The sequence below is a fragment of the Pagrus major genome, chromosome 21 (assembly GCF_040436345.1).
Source record: "Pagrus major chromosome 21, Pma_NU_1.0".
Taxonomy (NCBI): domain Eukaryota; kingdom Metazoa; phylum Chordata; class Actinopteri; order Spariformes; family Sparidae; genus Pagrus; species Pagrus major.
This window is the reverse complement of record NC_133235.1, coordinates 14,103,490-14,122,241: the sequence shown is the minus strand read 5'-3', so window position 1 is coordinate 14,122,241 and position 18,752 is coordinate 14,103,490. Positions and strand designations below refer to the sequence as shown.

General features: G+C 40.4%; 2 protein-coding genes and 1 non-coding gene across 3 annotated transcripts in view; all 3 read right to left on the bottom strand.

The window, feature by feature from the left end:
- Nucleotides 1-358: 358 nt before the first annotated feature.
- trnar-ucu (transfer RNA arginine (anticodon UCU)) lies at nt 359-432 on the bottom strand. The gene has a single exon. It is a non-coding gene; the product is annotated as a tRNA-Arg (tRNA).
- A 1,644-nt stretch (nt 433-2,076) lies between these two features.
- sdhc (succinate dehydrogenase complex, subunit C, integral membrane protein) lies at nt 2,077-5,969 on the bottom strand. Its single transcript, XM_073491984.1, has 6 exons — nt 5,925-5,969; nt 4,917-4,976; nt 4,645-4,746; nt 3,829-3,890; nt 2,641-2,804; nt 2,077-2,342 (listed from the first exon to the last, which is right to left on the bottom strand). The coding sequence occupies exons 1-6, from the start codon at nt 5,939-5,941 to the stop codon at nt 2,238-2,240; spliced, it is 510 nt and encodes a 169-aa protein (XP_073348085.1). The 5' UTR covers nt 5,942-5,969; the 3' UTR covers nt 2,077-2,237.
- Nucleotides 5,970-9,211: 3,242 nt separating this feature from the next.
- Nucleotides 9,212-18,752, bottom strand: part of atp1a2a (ATPase Na+/K+ transporting subunit alpha 2a) — a 41,935-nt gene continuing 32,394 nt past the window's right edge. The window contains exons 18-24 of the mRNA XM_073490679.1: nt 18,212-18,366; nt 15,934-16,057; nt 12,842-12,987; nt 12,622-12,752; nt 12,369-12,470; nt 12,034-12,125; nt 9,212-9,605 (exon numbers count right to left, since the gene is read on the bottom strand). Coding sequence (XP_073346780.1) covers nt 9,577-9,605; nt 12,034-12,125; nt 12,369-12,470; nt 12,622-12,752; nt 12,842-12,987; nt 15,934-16,057; nt 18,212-18,366 — 779 coding nt within the window. The 3' untranslated portion in view covers nt 9,212-9,576. The remainder of the gene's footprint in view (nt 9,606-12,033; nt 12,126-12,368; nt 12,471-12,621; nt 12,753-12,841; nt 12,988-15,933; nt 16,058-18,211; nt 18,367-18,752) is intronic.

Sequence of the window (18,752 nt, the reverse complement as noted above, 5' to 3'; positions counted from 1 at the left end):
GTATAAGAGCGGAGCCTGAGCATGCAGCTTGGATGCTGAAAGCCCGGTCTGTGCTGTGCTGCTACAGCGGAGCGCTGCTTTCAGGCTTTTTGCCCGTTTAAAATCTGCATATTAAAGCGATGACCTTTGCGCGCTGAATGTGAATTTTCTACAACAATTCGGTCCAGATGCATTTTTATACTGGGCCTTTGCAAAATACACACATCTCTGGTGATCCATCCATCTATCCATCCAGCCATCTTTCTATCCATCTGTAGACAGAGCAGCCTTGTGAGACGCATCTCAGCTGCAAAATCACATAACCTGCATCTCTGTCTTCCAGATCCTCTCATCCAAAAAGCCACAACCCATTGGTTCACATCTCTGCCGGGACTCGAACCCGGAGCCTCTGGATTAGAAGTCCAGCGCGCTATTCCATTGCGCCACAGAGACTGTGACACAAATTTTCGATCAAAAGCGGGTTTATGCTCCCCCTCCCAGCCCTGTGCAGCATCCTCACCATCCCTCAGCATCAGGACCGCAGCCATGTGGATAGTAATTTTCCGCCCGGTAGGGGGTGCTGCCGCCGCGTAATCATTAGTCTCTATATGCCTCATAGAGACGGGGAGAGCCCCCTGTTCGCCATCCCCCATTGCTTTCACGCAGGTTATCTCGTCAACACATCATAATGGTGATATTATCAGCGCAAAACCATAAGATGGAACATCTTGCATTGTAAATGCATCAGTAACTATGAGGCGGTGTGCTTCCTCCTTGCAGGGAAAAGCTCCAGTGAACAGCCCATGTTTTTATTACCTCAGTTTGTTTTTCCTCTCTAGAAATGGGAAATATTTCCACAGGGTTTGGTGTGAGCTGACAATAAGCAAATCCAGTGTTAAATCCTGCAGAGTTGGAGCAATTTTCCTGTCAATCACAACAGAAAATTGCAGTGCCATGGCTCTCTGTCTTCATGGATTTAGAATCGATGTAGAGAATCATCTACATGTCAAAATCACTGCAATCAGCCAAAAAGTCACATACAGAGAGCCATTTTGCAAGTGTTGTTTTTAGGCGACTGTTAAATATAGATGTTTGTCTTGTAATGTGGCTGATGTGGCTCTGAGAAGAATACTACGCTATCAAAAGCATTAACTCTTGAGCGTTATAAACACTGACAGTTATTGTACAGGCTGTTTGCTGTGTCCTTTATAAGCAATATGTTTGATCACGTGCGGCGCACAAATAAACTCCATCAACAGCTACGAAAAGAAACGCGAGTAGACAAGCATTTCCCCTTCGAGCCACCGGTAACAAATTGATAAACCAATTTTGTTGGAGATAACTAAACTAAGTGGCCACGTTGTTCCTCAGTGCAATGTCAACTGATCCAAACAGACATTTTCAAACCAGCTCATTCAGAAAACAGTGTGGGTGCAGCACCCTCCCCGCATCGTTTAGTTTCTTTTCCCCTTGTGCGCTTGTTACTGTACCCTACATAAATGGAGTTGGATCTGACATTACATCGCAGCTTGCTTTTATTCACACTGCAGGACAAAAGCTGTTCAGGTGCAGCGTGTGGCTCCTGTGCGGCTCAGTGGGAGGTAAGGCCTGAGGCAGGCTGCTGGTGAGGAGTCTGTTCACATACACAGCTTCCACCACTGGGCTGCCTCGCTGCATTTCAGCCCTTCTCTTTCCTGATGTGAAAAACGCATCTGAACAGCTGCGGCCTGGAGAAGGTAAAACATGAATGACAGCCTCCAGTAAACAGCCCGAGCTACAGACACAAACACACATTCCTGTGCGCAGAGATGACCACCGGCAACGTGTTTGTTTGGCTGGCAGGGACAGAGCATTTTGGGCACAGCAAAGTGATTAATAAATTTGACGTCACGGCACAAGAAGACAAATTACATAAGGATAGAACATGTAGGACACGTCTAATTTTGGCTGCCGGTTGTTGTTCACACTGAGAACAAGTGTGAAACAAACTGGGTCACATTTGCATGCACTTTGCACTCTTGCTGCATTTGATGACCCCCAAAGCTTTCAAGAGTATAATTAATTCCAAGGGACAAAACATCACAACACCTTTCTGCATACAGCATAATATAATCTTTTATTTAATACTTTGATGACACGGGGCCTGCAGTAGGCCTGAACAGAACATATACACAAAACTCCCACAGTGAATCAAGTCCACAATCCCTTCAACTCGCTCCTCTGCTGTCATTTCTGCTCATCTCTTCTCGTCTCTGCGCTCAGAGAGCAGCCAAAGCTATGGAGGTGATGATGGACAGACCAATAACTGTGTAGCCGGTGCGGTAGACCTCTGGGATTTTGAAGCCTTTGCCAATGTCCCACCACTGATTTAAATAATAATAAGAGAAAAGAGAGAGAAGAACATTTAGCATAAGAACAGCATAATGCCATCAGCTTATAAATACTGGGCTGGCAAATGAAATACATGTCCTAGGAAATCAGTAATAGGAGGAAACATGACAAAAATAGAAAACATTAACAGATTGCATCTCCTTTAAAAAGCTTAAGCTGATGAGTCCAGACACTACACCACACATAGTGATGGCTGAATCATCTCAAATATACTTTTGCTTGGAGAAAAAACATTTGCTAGGTGTATGAATGCAATTATAAAAGTCTTACCAAGTGGCGAATGCCATTATAGGTGTGGTACGATACGGGAAAGGTGATTCCGAACTTGGCCAGCCCAATGAGAAAGGGCCCGATGGACAGCGAGTGGATCAAGTCCAAGTAGTACGGGTAATGTCCTGGTAATACCAGCGCTGCCAGGGCAAAGGCGGAGATAGCTAGACACAGACAGAAGTAATGAGACCAGAGACTGGATGAGGTGTGTGTCGCAAAAATGTTGTGCATTTTAGAGATAAGACAATAAGCGAGAAATTAGCATATGTCAAAGACCAACATGCTACAACCATTTATCTTTGCTGGATAGGTTTCCATGACTCAACAAACCTCCAGGCCTTCATTGGCCAGTCATTTTCCTGAATATCTAAGTTATGTAAAGGCTTTTTCCCCTGCTGATTGCATAAAATGAAGGCCAAACAATGGCCTCTTTATATAAAAAAAAGAAAAGGCTGCCTGTAACAATGCACTTCACTCAATGGTTATGTCTGAGCTTCCCTTTCTGTGCTATCTGGACCATTAAGAGGCCAAATGGAAGAGAAACTTGATGTTATTTCCATTTGAAAACACATAGCAGGTGTGAATCAAAGCAAACATCCATTTCAAATGTGACAATACCTTTCAAATCAAACATTAAGTTTATTCTGAGTTTTAATTCCATATGAAAATTGTATTGAAAGTAGAAGCAAGATGCCTAAACACAACAATAAAAACTGTATATAACTCAATAAGGTTCGTCATATTACTCTCGGCAGGTGATATTTTTTGTTTACCAGCCCTTTGCAGAAAGCTGATTTTAGATACTGTGATTAAACACAGACGATGTTTTGGGACAAAGTGAGTGACTGTTTTCTAAACTAGCAGTTGAGGGTGCTGACCTCGATTGAACCCATTAACATGCAAACAGAAATGGACCCAGCTTTCACAACAACATGCTACATCGAGGTCAACAAATGACTAAAAGCTGTTAGCAGTCCAGTGTTAGACTTGATTTTCACATGCAAAGGCTTCAATTGTATTGAACAACATTGGTTTCGTAATGCCAGTAAATGCTCTTAGTGGAAATCAATAGCGCTGGACTAAAATGCCCTGTAGAGATGTTCAGGGTCAATCAAACACTGACAGTGGCAGCAGAATAAGCGTTCTTTACAATAATAAATAAGCACAAGAACAAAATGGATGCGTTACCTCCACTGAGCCCCACTCCAGTTCCTCTGTGTGTGACTGACATCATCATGGGTACGGACCATCTGAAACATGAAGCATTGAGTCGTCACTGAATTTTTCCTTCTTTCTTTTTTTATTAAAAATGTTTTGTTTCATGTTAGGCTCAGGGTGTCATAGGCAAATTGCATCAGTGTAACGAGAAAAGAAAAAAAAAAAAATACTCTGTTCTATTTTTCCCCTGCAGGCAGCAATGCTAACTTAAACTAGTTTAGGCTCAAAAGGCAAAACTGCCGGTCATGGGAGGTATTTATAATTTAACGCAATGAGATTTTAGATAAATAAATTATCAGTAATGTGGATGTAACGTCTAAGTGGGTAGAGGCATGTATTAGAAGATGTAGAACAGTCTGATAAGATATATGTTCTGAAATCACAGCAACAGTATGATGTGATCCAGGAGAAGAAAAACAAGCTAGGAGGACACCAAGTGTGGATTTAAAAGGCATACTGAATAAAAATGTTTTCTCTACTGCAGGTGTTAGAATTCTACTTGACACGCCATCGAGGCGCTCACTGCACTAAATGCATCCAAAGACAAGCGAATCTCTGGAAATGGTGACTTGTTCTGCTGCAGAACAAGCATAAAAAATAAAGAATGATCTAAACATTGCCTCAACATTAATATTGTTCTGCGGTGGAGGTGGAGTTTCAGCATCTTTGAAAATGTTGTGCTGAAATTATAAAACATAAATGGAATGTACATTTAAGACAACAGACTCATCTCTTGCGTGAAATTATCATGTGAACAAAACACAGCATGTGTGATACAGTACATACTTGTAAATGGTGAGATGGGGAGACATGGGTCTGTTTAGTTTGGCATTTTTGGACCAAAACTTGTTCATCTCGTCCTTAGCTGTGGTTCCCATTGGAGCGGCACTGTAGTGGAGAGAGAAACATTACTTAGTATGTGTATGTGAACCAAAGTGCTCTTTCATTCTCATTTTCTTTCTCTCTCTCTCTCTCTCTCTCTCTCTCTCTCTCTCTCTCTCTCTCTCTCACACACACACACACACACACACACACACACACACACACACACAACTCACTGTCTGTAGAGGACATTGTAGTGTGGTCGGGAGACACAGCCACCCTGGCGGGCCAACGTCCTGAAGACAAAAATTAAGAGTTAGAATTACTTTTTTGGTGTGTGGACAAATAAAGGAGGACAACAAACATACAAGTTTTGTTGTGGATCATTTTTAACAATAGGATTGTTCCAATATCTTTAAGTACTCACATCTACCAATGAGTCATGTTATATACTGTAAGTAATGGCAAATGATGCTGTTTACACCAACACAGCAAAGCAACTGCTACGTAATATTTCTGTCAGCATGATTTCTAAAACAGCCATTCAACTTATTGTTCTTGTGCTGCCCTACACAGGTATTTTTCACTTATTCAAGGAAAGTCTTCCGTAGGTTAAAAACATCGAGCTGTTCTGATTCAAACTGATTAATAATAAAATAAACAGATCAGGAAGGTAGCACCGCCAGCACCTAACTTCTAGGGGCAGTGATTAACATTAGCTTGATTAGCCTGAGTGGCGCTGAGCTGACCTTCAAGGGTCATCTCAGGTCAAAGAAGTGAACAAAGTTCGACAAATACTTGACTTTATCTTGTTAGAGGCATGGCTGATACGCTATGTGAACTGCCAGTTAGCTTCAAGCTAAACCAGAGAGACAAGGAAGCCTTGCTTAACTCCGGTAAATTATATCACCAGCTCTTATAATATGAACGATGAAGGCAGCAAATTAAAGCTCTTGAGTCCGTTATTAATAATACTCAGAGCCAAAGTTCCCTCTTTGCTAGCCTTAACACACCGGGAAAAATACTAGCGTTAGCCAGCTAGCTAACGTCAGCTAGCCCGGTGTCGCACCATATGTAGGATAAATAAGGATAATAAACGATGATGAAAGGTTACACTCGGGCGGATTGTCCTCAGCTGTAACGCTATTATGATGTAAATCCGTCTATGTGACATGATAACCCCGAGAAAAGACACATAAAGCGTTCTCCGAGCTCCGAATAGTATGTAGCACATATGTACTGACCTTAGAAGCAGCGCCATGTTTGACGAGCACTGAGCGGAAGTGACGTAACCGGATGTTGTTGTTCTGCCTTGTTATTTAAAACCTTGAGGGCTTGTTTGGAGAAGGTCAGGCTCGGTTGAACTGAGGTGAAGACGTCTGTGAAGGCTGTGAGCTCACAATATAAGAAGAATATTTTCTAATACATTTTATTATAATTTTTATAATCATAAATCAAAATTTGTTTGGTAAAACCTCACCCCCAGGCATTCAAGAAGGAAACTGAGCAATATAAAAAGGCAGTAACCTCATCATTTTATTGTTTTTAAAGTTCATTTTATATGTTTACACTGACCCCTGGCATGTTCCACTGTATTATTTATCTCTTTTATTTTCTTCTTTATTTTCTCATTATTATTGTTAATATATTACTTTTTTAATTTATTTATTTATTTCACTATTTAATTGTTTGCTTGTACACTTGGTTATATTTCTCTTTAACTGTAATTTTCTGCTTCTATTTTTATCATTATTCTACTTTCTGAGAGAAGTTAGATAAAGTTGGGAAAAAATTATTGAGCTCTCACATCATATTACACATCACCAAATATTCTCACACCGGTGAGCCAAATAAGAAATGTGTCTTTTGCCTCTCCCCTTTCCAGCTCCAATAGATGTCATTAAATAGGCTAAATAAATAAGTATCTTACAAAAAAATGCAGATTGGCAATGTTTCAATGGAATACTTGTCTGCTTAAATAAAAAGTACAACTACAAAAGCTGAAACAATTAGTTGATCAGTAAACATAACTATTTCAATACTTATTAATTTAGGTAATTCTATATATTAACATTTGTTAATAATGAAAACAATTGGTAGCTGAAGTCTTAGTGAAGTTTGATTAAAACTGTTGACCCAAAACAACCTTATAATATTTTTCCACAATGTTTTTTGTCCTTTTCTTATGTTACAACATCCCCTCAAAGAAACATACAGTAACAAGACAATAGTATACACATCGACACCCACAACTCTTTTCAAGTAAAACCTTCATTTCCATCATTCATGATATTCATGTATGTTTCCCAGAGCTGAACAAAGTCTTTCTGCTTGCTCTGTAAAATACTCTTTCCAAACCGATACAGTCAGAAAGCTCCTTCATCCACATCCTCTAGCATCCAGACTCGTCCAACACAGTGCAATAAATCTCCTGGTTTGACAAAGTCCAAAGTCAAGAAGTGTAGTCTGTTAAGGGACATTGGTATTAAACATCTTTGACAAACATTTTATAACTTCCTTCCAGAGGATTTGGATGTAGCTGTAGGTGTATGTGTAGCTTTTCAGCTGCAAATATTTGAAGAACAACCCCATAAAAGGATGCAACACCAAATGATGCAGTAGAGGATGAGAAGCAGAGAAGATAAGAGAAAAATCACAAGAAAATCCAGATGAGGAAATAAAACTCAACCCAACTCAAAGATGGAGCCACGATTTTTATAATCCAGTGCACCCAGTAAAATGATCAATGTTGACATTGAGATGGGAAAACATGTAGCAGTTCTCAAATTAACTGCTGGAAAAATAAATCCAAATAACATTTATGTAAAAGTATTGAAAAGAGCCATGCGCACAATTTAACATCTATAGTACATACACACACATACAGGCAGCAACCATGTGGTAAGGTTAATGATGCCCAGAAGCAGCCCTGGACTGGTTCCCAATGGCCTGTTCCTGTATAAATGTTGCATAAAGTATGAGAAGAGACCATGTCGGACTGAAAGTAGACAAGGTTTAGGTTGGTTATATCAGAATTCAAACCTGTTCTAACTAATTTTTAGTTTTTACATCGTCTTTGACTTAATATTTAACGATTTCTGGACAAATAGCTTCCACAAAGAGCTGGTTCCAAAGCTGAGAAACTTTGGAGGACACACTTTGCCGCCTGTCGAGTATTTCTTGACTATTTTGACAGTGAGGTAACGAGTGTCCAGTGAATAGTGGACATGAGGACATACATAATGGATGATGAGTTCAGGAAAATACGAGTGTAGGCAGAGCCTGACTGACACTGGATTTTTTGAGGAAGAGACCAATATTGATATTTTAGAGTTTAAATCTCATAATATATGGAATTATATTTAATTCAACATAAATTCACATGAAGAATTGTGGCCAACGTATGTATTGCACAAGACATTTAATATTTAATGAAAAACGGTCAGTGATCTTCAGTGAAGAAACTGGCAACATGGTTTTGAAATCACCTCATCATATGTTTTGCAATTTTTCACTGCAATTACTTTATATTGTACTCATCAGTTGGTATATATGCTGCTACTGATATATACTGATTTATACATATGTACATTCACATTTTTCAGCCCAGTCCTCATGTTCACAATTACATGCTTCTTAGCTGACTCTCACACCAGGAGATGGAGGGGATGGTGGTGGTGTCATTACAGCCAACAAGGCTGCCAAATGGCCAACTGCAGTTTGAGTCACTCCAGTGGTTATTTTTATGGACACCTGGGTATATTTACATCTGTTTTTTGTGCGTCAAATGCAAGTGTTATTTTTAAGGAGACCTGCAGACATTTCCAGCTGTTTTTTTATGGTGACCAAAACATACTATTTCTCATGGGAAGTCAGACCATCTCCATCTGTGATCCAAGTGACCAAAAACAGGTATTTTCAGCCAAACCATGATGTTTTCCTAACCCTAACCAAGTGGTTTCTGTGCGTTAACCTCAGCGGAGCATAAGCACAGCATTGTAACAAGAGAGAAATAGAAAATCCAATCTAAACAGACGTAATCTTGCAACACAAAGAAATGTTCTGCTTTAACTCATCTGTGGTTTTGCAGAAACATTTTTTTCTGCTAACATTTATTCTGGCAATTGGGTTGATTTGGACACATTCAATTATAGAAAGCTGTGCATCACTGTAGTCAATGTACGTTCTTGACAATATCATTTACTTTGTCTCACTGGCATTCAGAACCAGTTTAAGACCTGCTAAAAGTCATTGGGTTGAGTTAAAACAAATTTCCTCCCAGAATGTTAGCTAACTGGCATATGTGCTAATGAATTTTTAAATATCTTAGAATGGCAGGAGATTTGGCCCCTATTAATGTTGCCTCCATGTGGCATTACAATCATTGGTGTATGTGGTGCCCTACATACTAAATTTGACAGGTTAAGGTCTAATCATCAATTCACTCAAAAGGATTATTGTGCAGTAATACCGATAAGGAATATGGACCACAAGAACAATAAAAAAACAATTCAAACATGGCTGGGAATATGTTGGAATATATTTTATTTGGCACATTTCATATGATGAATGACATTTGGTATTCCTCTACAGCCACACAGGCCAAGCTACATCACTTTTGTAACAGTTTATGTAAGGCACATAGGTATGCATTACCACTGTTCTTCTGGAAATGCTTTCTGAGAAAACAAAGAGGAAAAAGCTCAAAACACAATCAAAAGCCTATTTTCAGCAGTATTTTTATGATAATCAGATTTGTGAACTGATCCATGCAATATTACAGCTGACAGACAAACACACACCCTCAGTTCCACCCTCGCAGGCGCACACAAACACACACATCCGCACCCACACACACTCAGAGACGCACAATTCAAAACTGACATTTTCTGAATGTTAATAATATGTCTCCAGCTCCACCCAACCTGGAAGAGAGACAGAATGAGAAAGGGGGAGAGTGTCAGAGACCGAAATGACAGGCGAGCACTTTTCATAATATCCCTTTTGTATCACTCTATTTGTATTCATCTCGTCGCCTTTGTCTCTGTACATTTCCAAATGAATCCCCTTATAACTCTAAGACTCTGATCAGCAGCCCGTGACACACAGATTAACAGAAATGATTAACTGTCACGATAAATTGTATTTGTCTCCCCGTGTCTTGCCCCTCTCAGCTGAAACGCTGTAGCTGTGAAGAGATTTTGAGCTATTGTAGTGCGTCTGTATCATGTGTGTGATCTTTGGGGCATATCTCAAGAGTCTTCATCAGCCTGTTTTAATTTCCTTTCTCATCATTCGCTACCTTTGCACTTGGTGTTGGACAGGTATAACCCTTCCTGGTACATGTTTTACATATGTTCACAGAGTCTGTATAGACTGCTGCCTTCATGTTGGACATTTCTTTTGCTGCACGCCAATAAACATTTTTTGATTCAGGCCGAAGATGACTCACTAAATATTTTTGCAGTAATATATGATCATATTTTTTCACTGCTTCCATAAACAAAGTGGCTCAAGTTTCCACCCCTGTCTGTTTGGTAACAAGAACATATCTAAAGGTGCAATATGTAAGAATTTTAGTTTGAAACATTCAGAAATTCACAAAACTTATCAAAAGAATGTAAATAAATAAGAGTTTAAGTACTTCCTAGTTAGCATTTCCGCGATAGTGTTACACAGTATAGCAGGAAAGGGACGAATTCATTCTTAAATAACAACACACATCTTGGACACATTTATTTAAGCTTGTAAGTGAAACACACTGGATCTAATCCAATTCTAACATTAGCTCGGAAGTGGTTAAGCGCTAAGGTTAGCTAATGGGTTATCAACTAAGGGGTTTTATCCCGAAATATGGCCCAAAGTCCCTCCAGATTTTCACTTTCATCATCTTTTTATTTGCTGATCAATCTGGAAGCTGTGAAATGGTGACGAATTGTTAAACTCTCTACGTTTATAGCACAGCAGCATTACATTATCTCATTCTACCTTCCCACCCAGAGTGTGACATCAGAAGGAAATGGCCACCGTGTGAATACGGTTTATAGTATCTCAGGCCTTGTACAGTTCCAGATGAGTGATGTGTGCAAGTGGTGCTACGCTCCACAAGCTCTCTTAGCGTTTTTAGTCTAATCAATAAACAAATTCAACTAAAAAAATGTCCAGAAAATAAACTCATATTTGTTTGTCTTATTAAACAGAAAAATACAAGTTTCTCTCTTTGACAGAATGAAGACGAGCTCAGTTGCCTTTTTAAGTCATCGTAAAACACACTTTCCTCAAACCTGACAAAGACAGGGCCATTTCTTACATATTGCACCTTCAATAACGTTGATTGAAATCTATTGCAGATGCAGCCCTTGGCTCCAGAATCAGATCAGATTAGACTTCAGTGGTGATGTGGATGTCAAATTGTCACTATTTTATGCTCCATTTATCAAATGGAAACCTGTGCAAACTGCCAGACAGCAGTGCATTTACATGCTATTTTGTCAGAACTCAAACCTGGAAGACAAACAGTAATCAGTCAAGTGTTACGGAGGCTGCAGCGTTGAAAGCTGGAGAATGGTTCTGCATTAAGTGGCTTGCTGGATGCCTGATTGTCTTCAGCTGCATTGTTTAGGGTTAGGCCTGAAGTCTCCTTTGTGGTTAAAGCTAGGGTTAATAATAACCTTTAAATGAAAATGATTACAGTTTTGGCTTTATAACACATGTAAAAATGACAATGACGCATCATGTTCTTTATCCCAAAAACTAAAATAGAATTTGCAACATGACAGCTGACACCTGTGTTGAAAACCTCTGTTTTTAAAGCCACATTTTCAAAAATTATACAAACTCAACCTTACATCGTTCGTCATCAGTAATCATCTATAATTGCTCGCAACATTGTTTTGTAAAATTGCTACCTGTAGTTTCCTTTCTGATCTCAGTTCAAAACAGTTCAAAGTTGTTTTTATGTAATCGGGTTTTTTTTTGGTGCTTGTTTAGAATTACATATAACTCGATCTTCTCCTGCTTGTCACCATCTGTCAAATGCTTGCTGGGAACTTTCAGGTCACATCAGCAGAGCAGAGCTGTGGTGACTTTGTCAATCAGCGTGTCCTTACAGGAGTAGACAGTCTACTCTTCTAGGATGTATATATTTTTTTTTACAAGGACAGCAGGAAGGCTGAGGGAGGTACAGAGGACAGGGGAGGAAAAAAGTCTTGATGGAGAACGGCACATGTGGCTCCTGAGATAGGGGTGTCAATCACTATACCATCACTTGCCAACTTTTTTTACTTTCAGCTTATTAACAAGACAAAGAAGGTTGAAACCTTTTAATCTTGGTTTCTCTTAATAACTGCTTACCTCCAGGGCTCCTCCTCAGAATGAATTTACGGACCTCATCATAAATGAAGATGAGAAGACTGTATGGGAAGGCACAGAACCACCACAGGGTCCTAAGAGGAAGAGAAAAGGAGTAGAACAGGGCAGGGGGGATGGAGAGCGTAGCTGTGAGTCACAGGCAAAGTGCAAATTGTTAAATTCATTGCAGCCATTTTTGAATATTAAGGATAACAACGTGGTGTTTAAGAAGATCACAGACTTCATTTAAAGTCGAGAGTGACAGGCTAATGGCAGCCTATTAGGTCTTTAAGAGGTTATTTTTCGGTTCGGTGGAGATATGCATATGCAGAGCGTACTTCAGGGGGTACATGCGCAAGGCAACGTCCATTCCAGGGCAGTAGGAGAGGAAGGCAGCCAGAGCGGTCTCAACAAACAGACCGAAGATCAGGATTCGGTTCCTGTTGAACAGAGAATAAGAGAAAGGAAAAAGTTTAGACAATTAAGGTTTAGCTTAATCAGAAACACTCAGATGACAAGAAAGGCATCTTTAAAAATGTTACAGTCTTTAAGGTGAAGCTGCCTACTCTCTTTCTTCTCTCCCTCACTTACCTCATGCCCTGCTGAAAGAGGGAGTTCCTCCTGGTCTTGCAGATGATAAGATCGGCCCACTGGACGACCACAATGCTGGCAAAGAAGCTGGTGTGGCAGGTGAATTCAACGATCTTCCTCTGCTCGTAGGTCTGCCAGGTTGAAACACACATTACATTTATTAGAGCGTATGGGAGTATTTAAAGGGTGTGCTAGTTTGTCTTTGTCCCGCGCTCCTTACCCACTGCTGCCCATAGCTGTCTTCCAGGTCGTTGAGTTCTCGGTCGTCCCAGTTGATGCGGATGCCCACCAGGAACCATGGGGGGAAGCCGTTCTCAGCCAAAATCACAAAGTAGGTGAAGAAACCACCAAGAGCCTGAATCATCCCTGGAGACAAAAAAAAAACAAATTGTACTCACTCACAGATACCAGCCATCTAAATATGCCTGATTTTTTTTCGTTAAGATCCATGGATTATTCCCTGAGAAACTAAGGAAAATGCTGAAAAATGTCTCGCAATGTTAAAGAAAGTGAGAAAAAAAGTCATGGATCCGCCCCTTTATCCAGATCCACACCACAAGTTAATGGATGGGGTTTATTCTGGGCCAAGACCCATCCTCCATCCAAGTTTGGTGGAAATCTGCTCTGTCGTTTTTGTGCAATCCTGCTGACAAACCAACCAACCACGGGTGTAAATATAACGTCATTGGTGGAGGTAATTAATGTAAGTCTCTAATTAAAATGTTGGTGACTATAAAGGAGTTACATCTGACTAGAATATAACATTCGTTCTGTTGCTTTTAGCCCTGCAGGAATGATTTCTTTGGGCATTTTCTGGCCCAAAGAATGCCAACACTCCCCGGGTTCTCCAAGCTCCCAGTCAGTACTGCTAGCTGCACGGCTAACTGAGCGATATGCTGCCTTCTTGTTTTGATTTCGACAGATGGTCAATTCTTACATATTGCACTGAGGTATCTGTACAACAACATATTCTGAGCGATGATTTAACAGTGACATGTTGCTCCTGTTTTTGGGGGCTTAAGGAAGGCGGCTGATGTTGAGAAGATCTGTGAGAAGACACAGAGTCGTTCATCAGCTCTGTTTGTGCGCAAAGGGTTAGCTGAAGGGTAAGGTACTAAACCAGAGTTAATTCTTATTCCAGATGTCCATATAGGGACAGAGAGACACAGTCAGGTCAGCTTTAGGTTGTAAGGTCAAGAAGGGACATCAGCAGAGTTAGGTAACTTATAGAAGATGAGACAGTCCAAAGGGGCCGGAGGCAGATCAACTCCTCTTTCGCCTATTGGATAGATGGACCCTTAATCCATCAAAGTGACCAATTAGAAGAAGTAGGTACGTGCAGGTGAAAGGGATCTAAAAAGGCCCGCGCGTACAGAGAAAGTTAGGTGGGTACTTGTAGATTTCCTATGTTGGAAAGGATTTCTGGTAGAGCAGAGGGCAAAGCTTTAGGCAGAACTTTGTCAGATATTGGGAACACCTGGTGTGGCCACACTGGTTCGGACACAGGCTTGAAATCTGTTTCAATAAAGATTGCTCTATCCATCTCACCCAGCCTCGCCTCTGCAGATTCTTTTATCATCAAACCACACGCCGACACCTTCGATGGAGACAGCCCAGAAACAACAGCACCTTTAATTAAGCTTTTGTTGCTTTATTGAGATAAATAAAGACTTTATTATAAATGTATTTGACGTTAACTATCTACTAAATAACAGCTAGTTATGCTTTTTGCAGCTACCAGATCTAAAGAGAGAACAATGCTTTGTTAGGGTCAAGGGATACTTTGTTATGCACCAAAGCGAGAACACAGACTTATTAAGATTAATAAAGTCTTTATCATGCACTTAACCGTTTTTGTCTTGTTAATGTTAATAAGCGTCTTATAAGGACTTAGAAGAGCCTTATAACCTGTTTACTAACGACTATTACAAGAACTTAAATATAAAGTGTTACCGAGCAGGGTGTAAATTGTGTGCAGTTGGATTAAATTTAAACTTATCTGTTGTATTACAGCGCAGTGTAGCAATAGGTGCAATGTTTTTATAGAATAAGTAGGAAAATAGCAGGAATTATATAGATAATGGGTGTCTTTAGGTTAAATCTATTTTGACAAACAACAGCACTTGTAATACCAATGGCCCAGTATTCACTTACTTACAAGAATTATACCAAAATATGACAAATAAATTGAGTTGCATTCAGCCTCAGTACACCTCGTGTTTTTCTCTTAATATTGACTCAAAAATAGGACTGGTAATTATATCTCCCCCCCTCTGTCCACTACAATAACAAAGCAATTTTGTAAGTAAATGGCTCCAGACAGCTGAGGACTCTTCTAATAGCCGATGGTGAGTTTTAATTCCACGTTGGAAAATTTGTTTTGTCAGAGTGGGCGTAACGCTGTTCATCATGATGGACATCTTACTTTAGAGCTTAAATCTTCACATATACCAAACTGGCTTATGCTTATCAATCATCTGAGTACTGTGTTGATAAATTAAAACCTTGCACCAGGTCAGTGTGTCTGTTGATTGCTGTCAACATCATTTTCTCGGTGGTAAGAAAATTGGTTTCATCTGTTTTCTGAATGCCGTTGTTGTTACTTCTCACTGGGGTTTTATTTATGATGTTGACATTTTTACTCTATTGTTGCAGTCATTGTTTGTCACTCTTGATCAGATCATCAGTGAAATGTTCAGTGTGCATGTTTCGGGACTTCAAGCTGTAATGCCAGAACAGTGGTTGATAATCTGATTTGACGTGACCTGCAAAACTTTTGGTCCACTGGTGCTCATCTTGGAAGAATTGTGGGAGTCGATGTGAGTCGCCGGCTGTTTTGAGCTTGTTCAGCTTTAAATTGTCATCCAATGAAGCCCTGTCATATTTTGACCTATTTAGCAGTCTATGAAATTGGGCCAGCCTTTGATTTTCACTATTCCCAAACCATAACACCAGAGATAAAAAGCATGCATTCAAGTTAGGTTCCAACCAGTGAAACATGACCAAGATTAAGTAGAAAATAGTTGCACTCTGCACTCGCAATTTGCTGTAAATGTCACGACAATTAGAAGAAAATTAGGGGACTCCTTCCTGACTATCTCCTCACCTCTGGACCTATTTTCCTCGACTGTGCGTACCTAAACATTTACAAAGGCAGTAAGAAATGCCAGAATTTCTGATAAATGTCAATATTTAATGTTTTTTATGCCTGGATGTTTATTAGAACCATAACTTCTCTACAGGAGGCCTGTCACAGTGATTCAGGTTTAAGAGCCGTGCTCCAAAGAGGTTATGAGCCAAGAGACCACAAACCTATCTGTCCATAGGCCATGCTGATGAGGCGTTCATTGACCAGCTTGTCTGTTTTGGGGTTCCTTGGTTGGCGTTTCATGATGTCACTCTCAGCGGCCTCGTAAGCCAATGAGATGGCTGGAACCTGGAGGGAATGGGAGGATAGCACAGAATTAGCTCACTTTATTCACTCTGTAAAACAAATGTGCAGGAATTCGTCTTTGTGACAACAGTACAAAGACATGATGAAAGTGTCAGACACGGGGTACCCTAGACATATCACTATTCATGTGATTCAGCATTCAATCAAGGCGTGGAAGGAGAAAAGACAGAAAAGGGGCAAGGAGAGGGAAAAAAGAGGCAGTGACAGTGATAGAGAGAGAGGCGGGGAGAGCAGACATGAGGAGAGAGACTGATTTTCAAGAGTCTCATAAAATAGGAAGGTGGAGAGGTCCCTGTAATAAAGATCTTATATTGGCTGGTTTTTACCAGGTAAGCAACAGAGCAATATGTGTGACTTAGGGCAGGATATCTCTGCGACTTAGGTGGGATTTGAAGTGGGGACTTAGCACTGTGTGAAACCGAACACGAGCTCTGCGGTCGACAAATCCAGTTTGTTTTGGTGTTACACTCCCCTGACCCACCGCGGCTGATAGACAAGGAGAGGGAAGAAGGATGTGACTATGTCTGCCATTGATTTTTTTATTATTTTTTTTACATCTCTCAAAGTCTCTTTTGTGTGTGTGTGTGTGTGTGTGTGATTGTGTGCAACTTCCAAATTTCAGTCTTGAAGCATCCTTAAGTGTGCCACATCTCGCTTTGATAAACATCTTCTGCAGCCATCCTTTTCCACATGGCAGTGCTGGCTAAAAATAATCATAGCAGACTCCAAGTGCTGCTTGTCACTGCTAAATCTCAGCAGAGCCCTCAAGCCTGTTGCCTGGAGTTGAACTAAGCTGTTAACAAGCTGCTAACAACCTCACCAGCAGACATGGGAAATTTGTAGTTCTACACTTGCACTGTACTATAAACAATTTTCAGGTACTTTACTGAACAGTTAATATTTTCATTTTGGTGTCCTACTCTTCAAAGCAGACATCCAGCTGCTCACTCCACCAGCGGTTATTAAACACACACAGACATGTTACTTTGAAGAGAAGGGTTTTTATATGCAAAGCAGGTGCACAAATTAGATGCTTTTAAACTTCAATCATCACATCTTTAAAGAAAAATCCAGCCAATAAAGAATGCACCATCGCTGTGATCTAGACAGTTAAATAAATATTTGTCAACATGAACAAATCTGTCCTGCTGCTAGAAAACCAAAGAAGTTCATCTTTGATGTCAGTATAATAAGTGGAACTGCTTTATTATCAGTGTTAGCAAGCTGCTCCTCTTTATCTTTAACCTGCGGAGACTTAAAATGCGTCTTGGCAGTCGAACATAGAGCGCACACCTCATTTCTTGTAACATGTTTGCTTTTGTCTCACTGGGATGTATAAGAACCGGTTTCAGCTGCATGCTACTGTCTGGTGGCTGAGAGCAGGAAAAATTAAAGTTAAAGTAATGAACACAAGTGAACACGTCCTTTTGAATATATTCATCCTGTGCTTCTTTTCTTTCGCAATGATGGATTACGCCCCTCAGGCAAGCAGCGTGCCAGCAACTCTTTTTGTTGCTGCTGGAAACACAATGGAGAGACTGGCATCTGGAAATGGCAGAGCTGTGAAATGTAAATCTGTATGTGAGCGTCACCCGGTCTTTGTTCTGCTTGAACAAATGGACGTCGGCAGTGAGCCAAAAGCGAAATTCTCCCACCGACGGAAAGAACAAATTAAACCAGACGTTTTGTTCTCTTTTACCTCCAGGCACTCATATTTGACACCAGTAATAACGCTGGTTTCCTTCATGTCACCTTTAGCTTGCCTGTAGCTATGCAACATGGTAAAAATTAGAATCCCTTCGTTAGGGAGAATCTGTTAAACTTGTGCTTTGCTGCCAACCCCCCTGTGAAACTGTAAAATGAATCAGTGAGGATGAAAGTTGCAGAACAAACTGTCATTTTTAAACTACAAACACTGGAAAACCAGCATCCGATGTGTTCAACAGTTAGTACATCACCCACCTAAAACACAACGCAGCCTCGGCAGGAGTCTATACATCTATTAAGTGCTCATTTCTCAGAAGCTTAGTCAAAACTATTGACTCAGACAATGAGATAATGAAAGAGACTATGTTGGCATATCTACAAAGGGCTTGATGGACTGAACAAAGAGAGCTCACTTTCCCAACTGCTCACCATGTCAGTGCCCAGGTCGATGCAGAGGATGGTGACAGTTCCCAGCGGAAGAGGAACACTGGCGATGATGAAGAGGAGGAAGGGTGAGATCTCTGGGATGTTACTGGTCAGCGTGTACGCAATGGACTTCTTCAAGTTGTCAAAGATGAGACGACCTGCAGCGATCAGAAACACATGAGAGAAAACGGTTCTTTGTAGACGTACAAGATTTGTGTGTATAGACATATTATTCCTATACTATAACAGTAACAACGTGAGCATCCATACTGGTCAAAGATAACGTTCTGTAAACACTGCCGTCAAGCATGCGTCTGTACTCTAGCTTTGTTGGCTGCTTAGGAAAATGGATATCGACCCAGTACTGCTGTATGTGGTGCAGAGAAACAAACAGAAAAACCAGAAAGATATGGGTTCACTAAATTCTTCAAAGATAAGAGGAGTTAGGAGAATCCAACACTCTGTTACAAGAGATGTCGTATTTTTAAGACACATTTTATTCATACTTTCTTATGAGATAACATCAACTAACCTGGCGATCATC

What these genes read in the sequence shown, in the direction of transcription:
- sdhc (XM_073491984.1), bottom strand. An exon ending in CCCCATCTCACCATTTACAA is followed by an intron (nt 3,891 to 4,644) that starts GTATGTACTGTA and finishes TTCATGTTTCAG; the next exon opens with ATGGTCCGTACCCATGATGA. An exon ending in ATAATGGCATTCGCCACTTG is followed by an intron (nt 2,343 to 2,640) that starts GTAAGACTTTTA and finishes TATTTAAATCAG; the next exon opens with TGGTGGGACATTGGCAAAGG.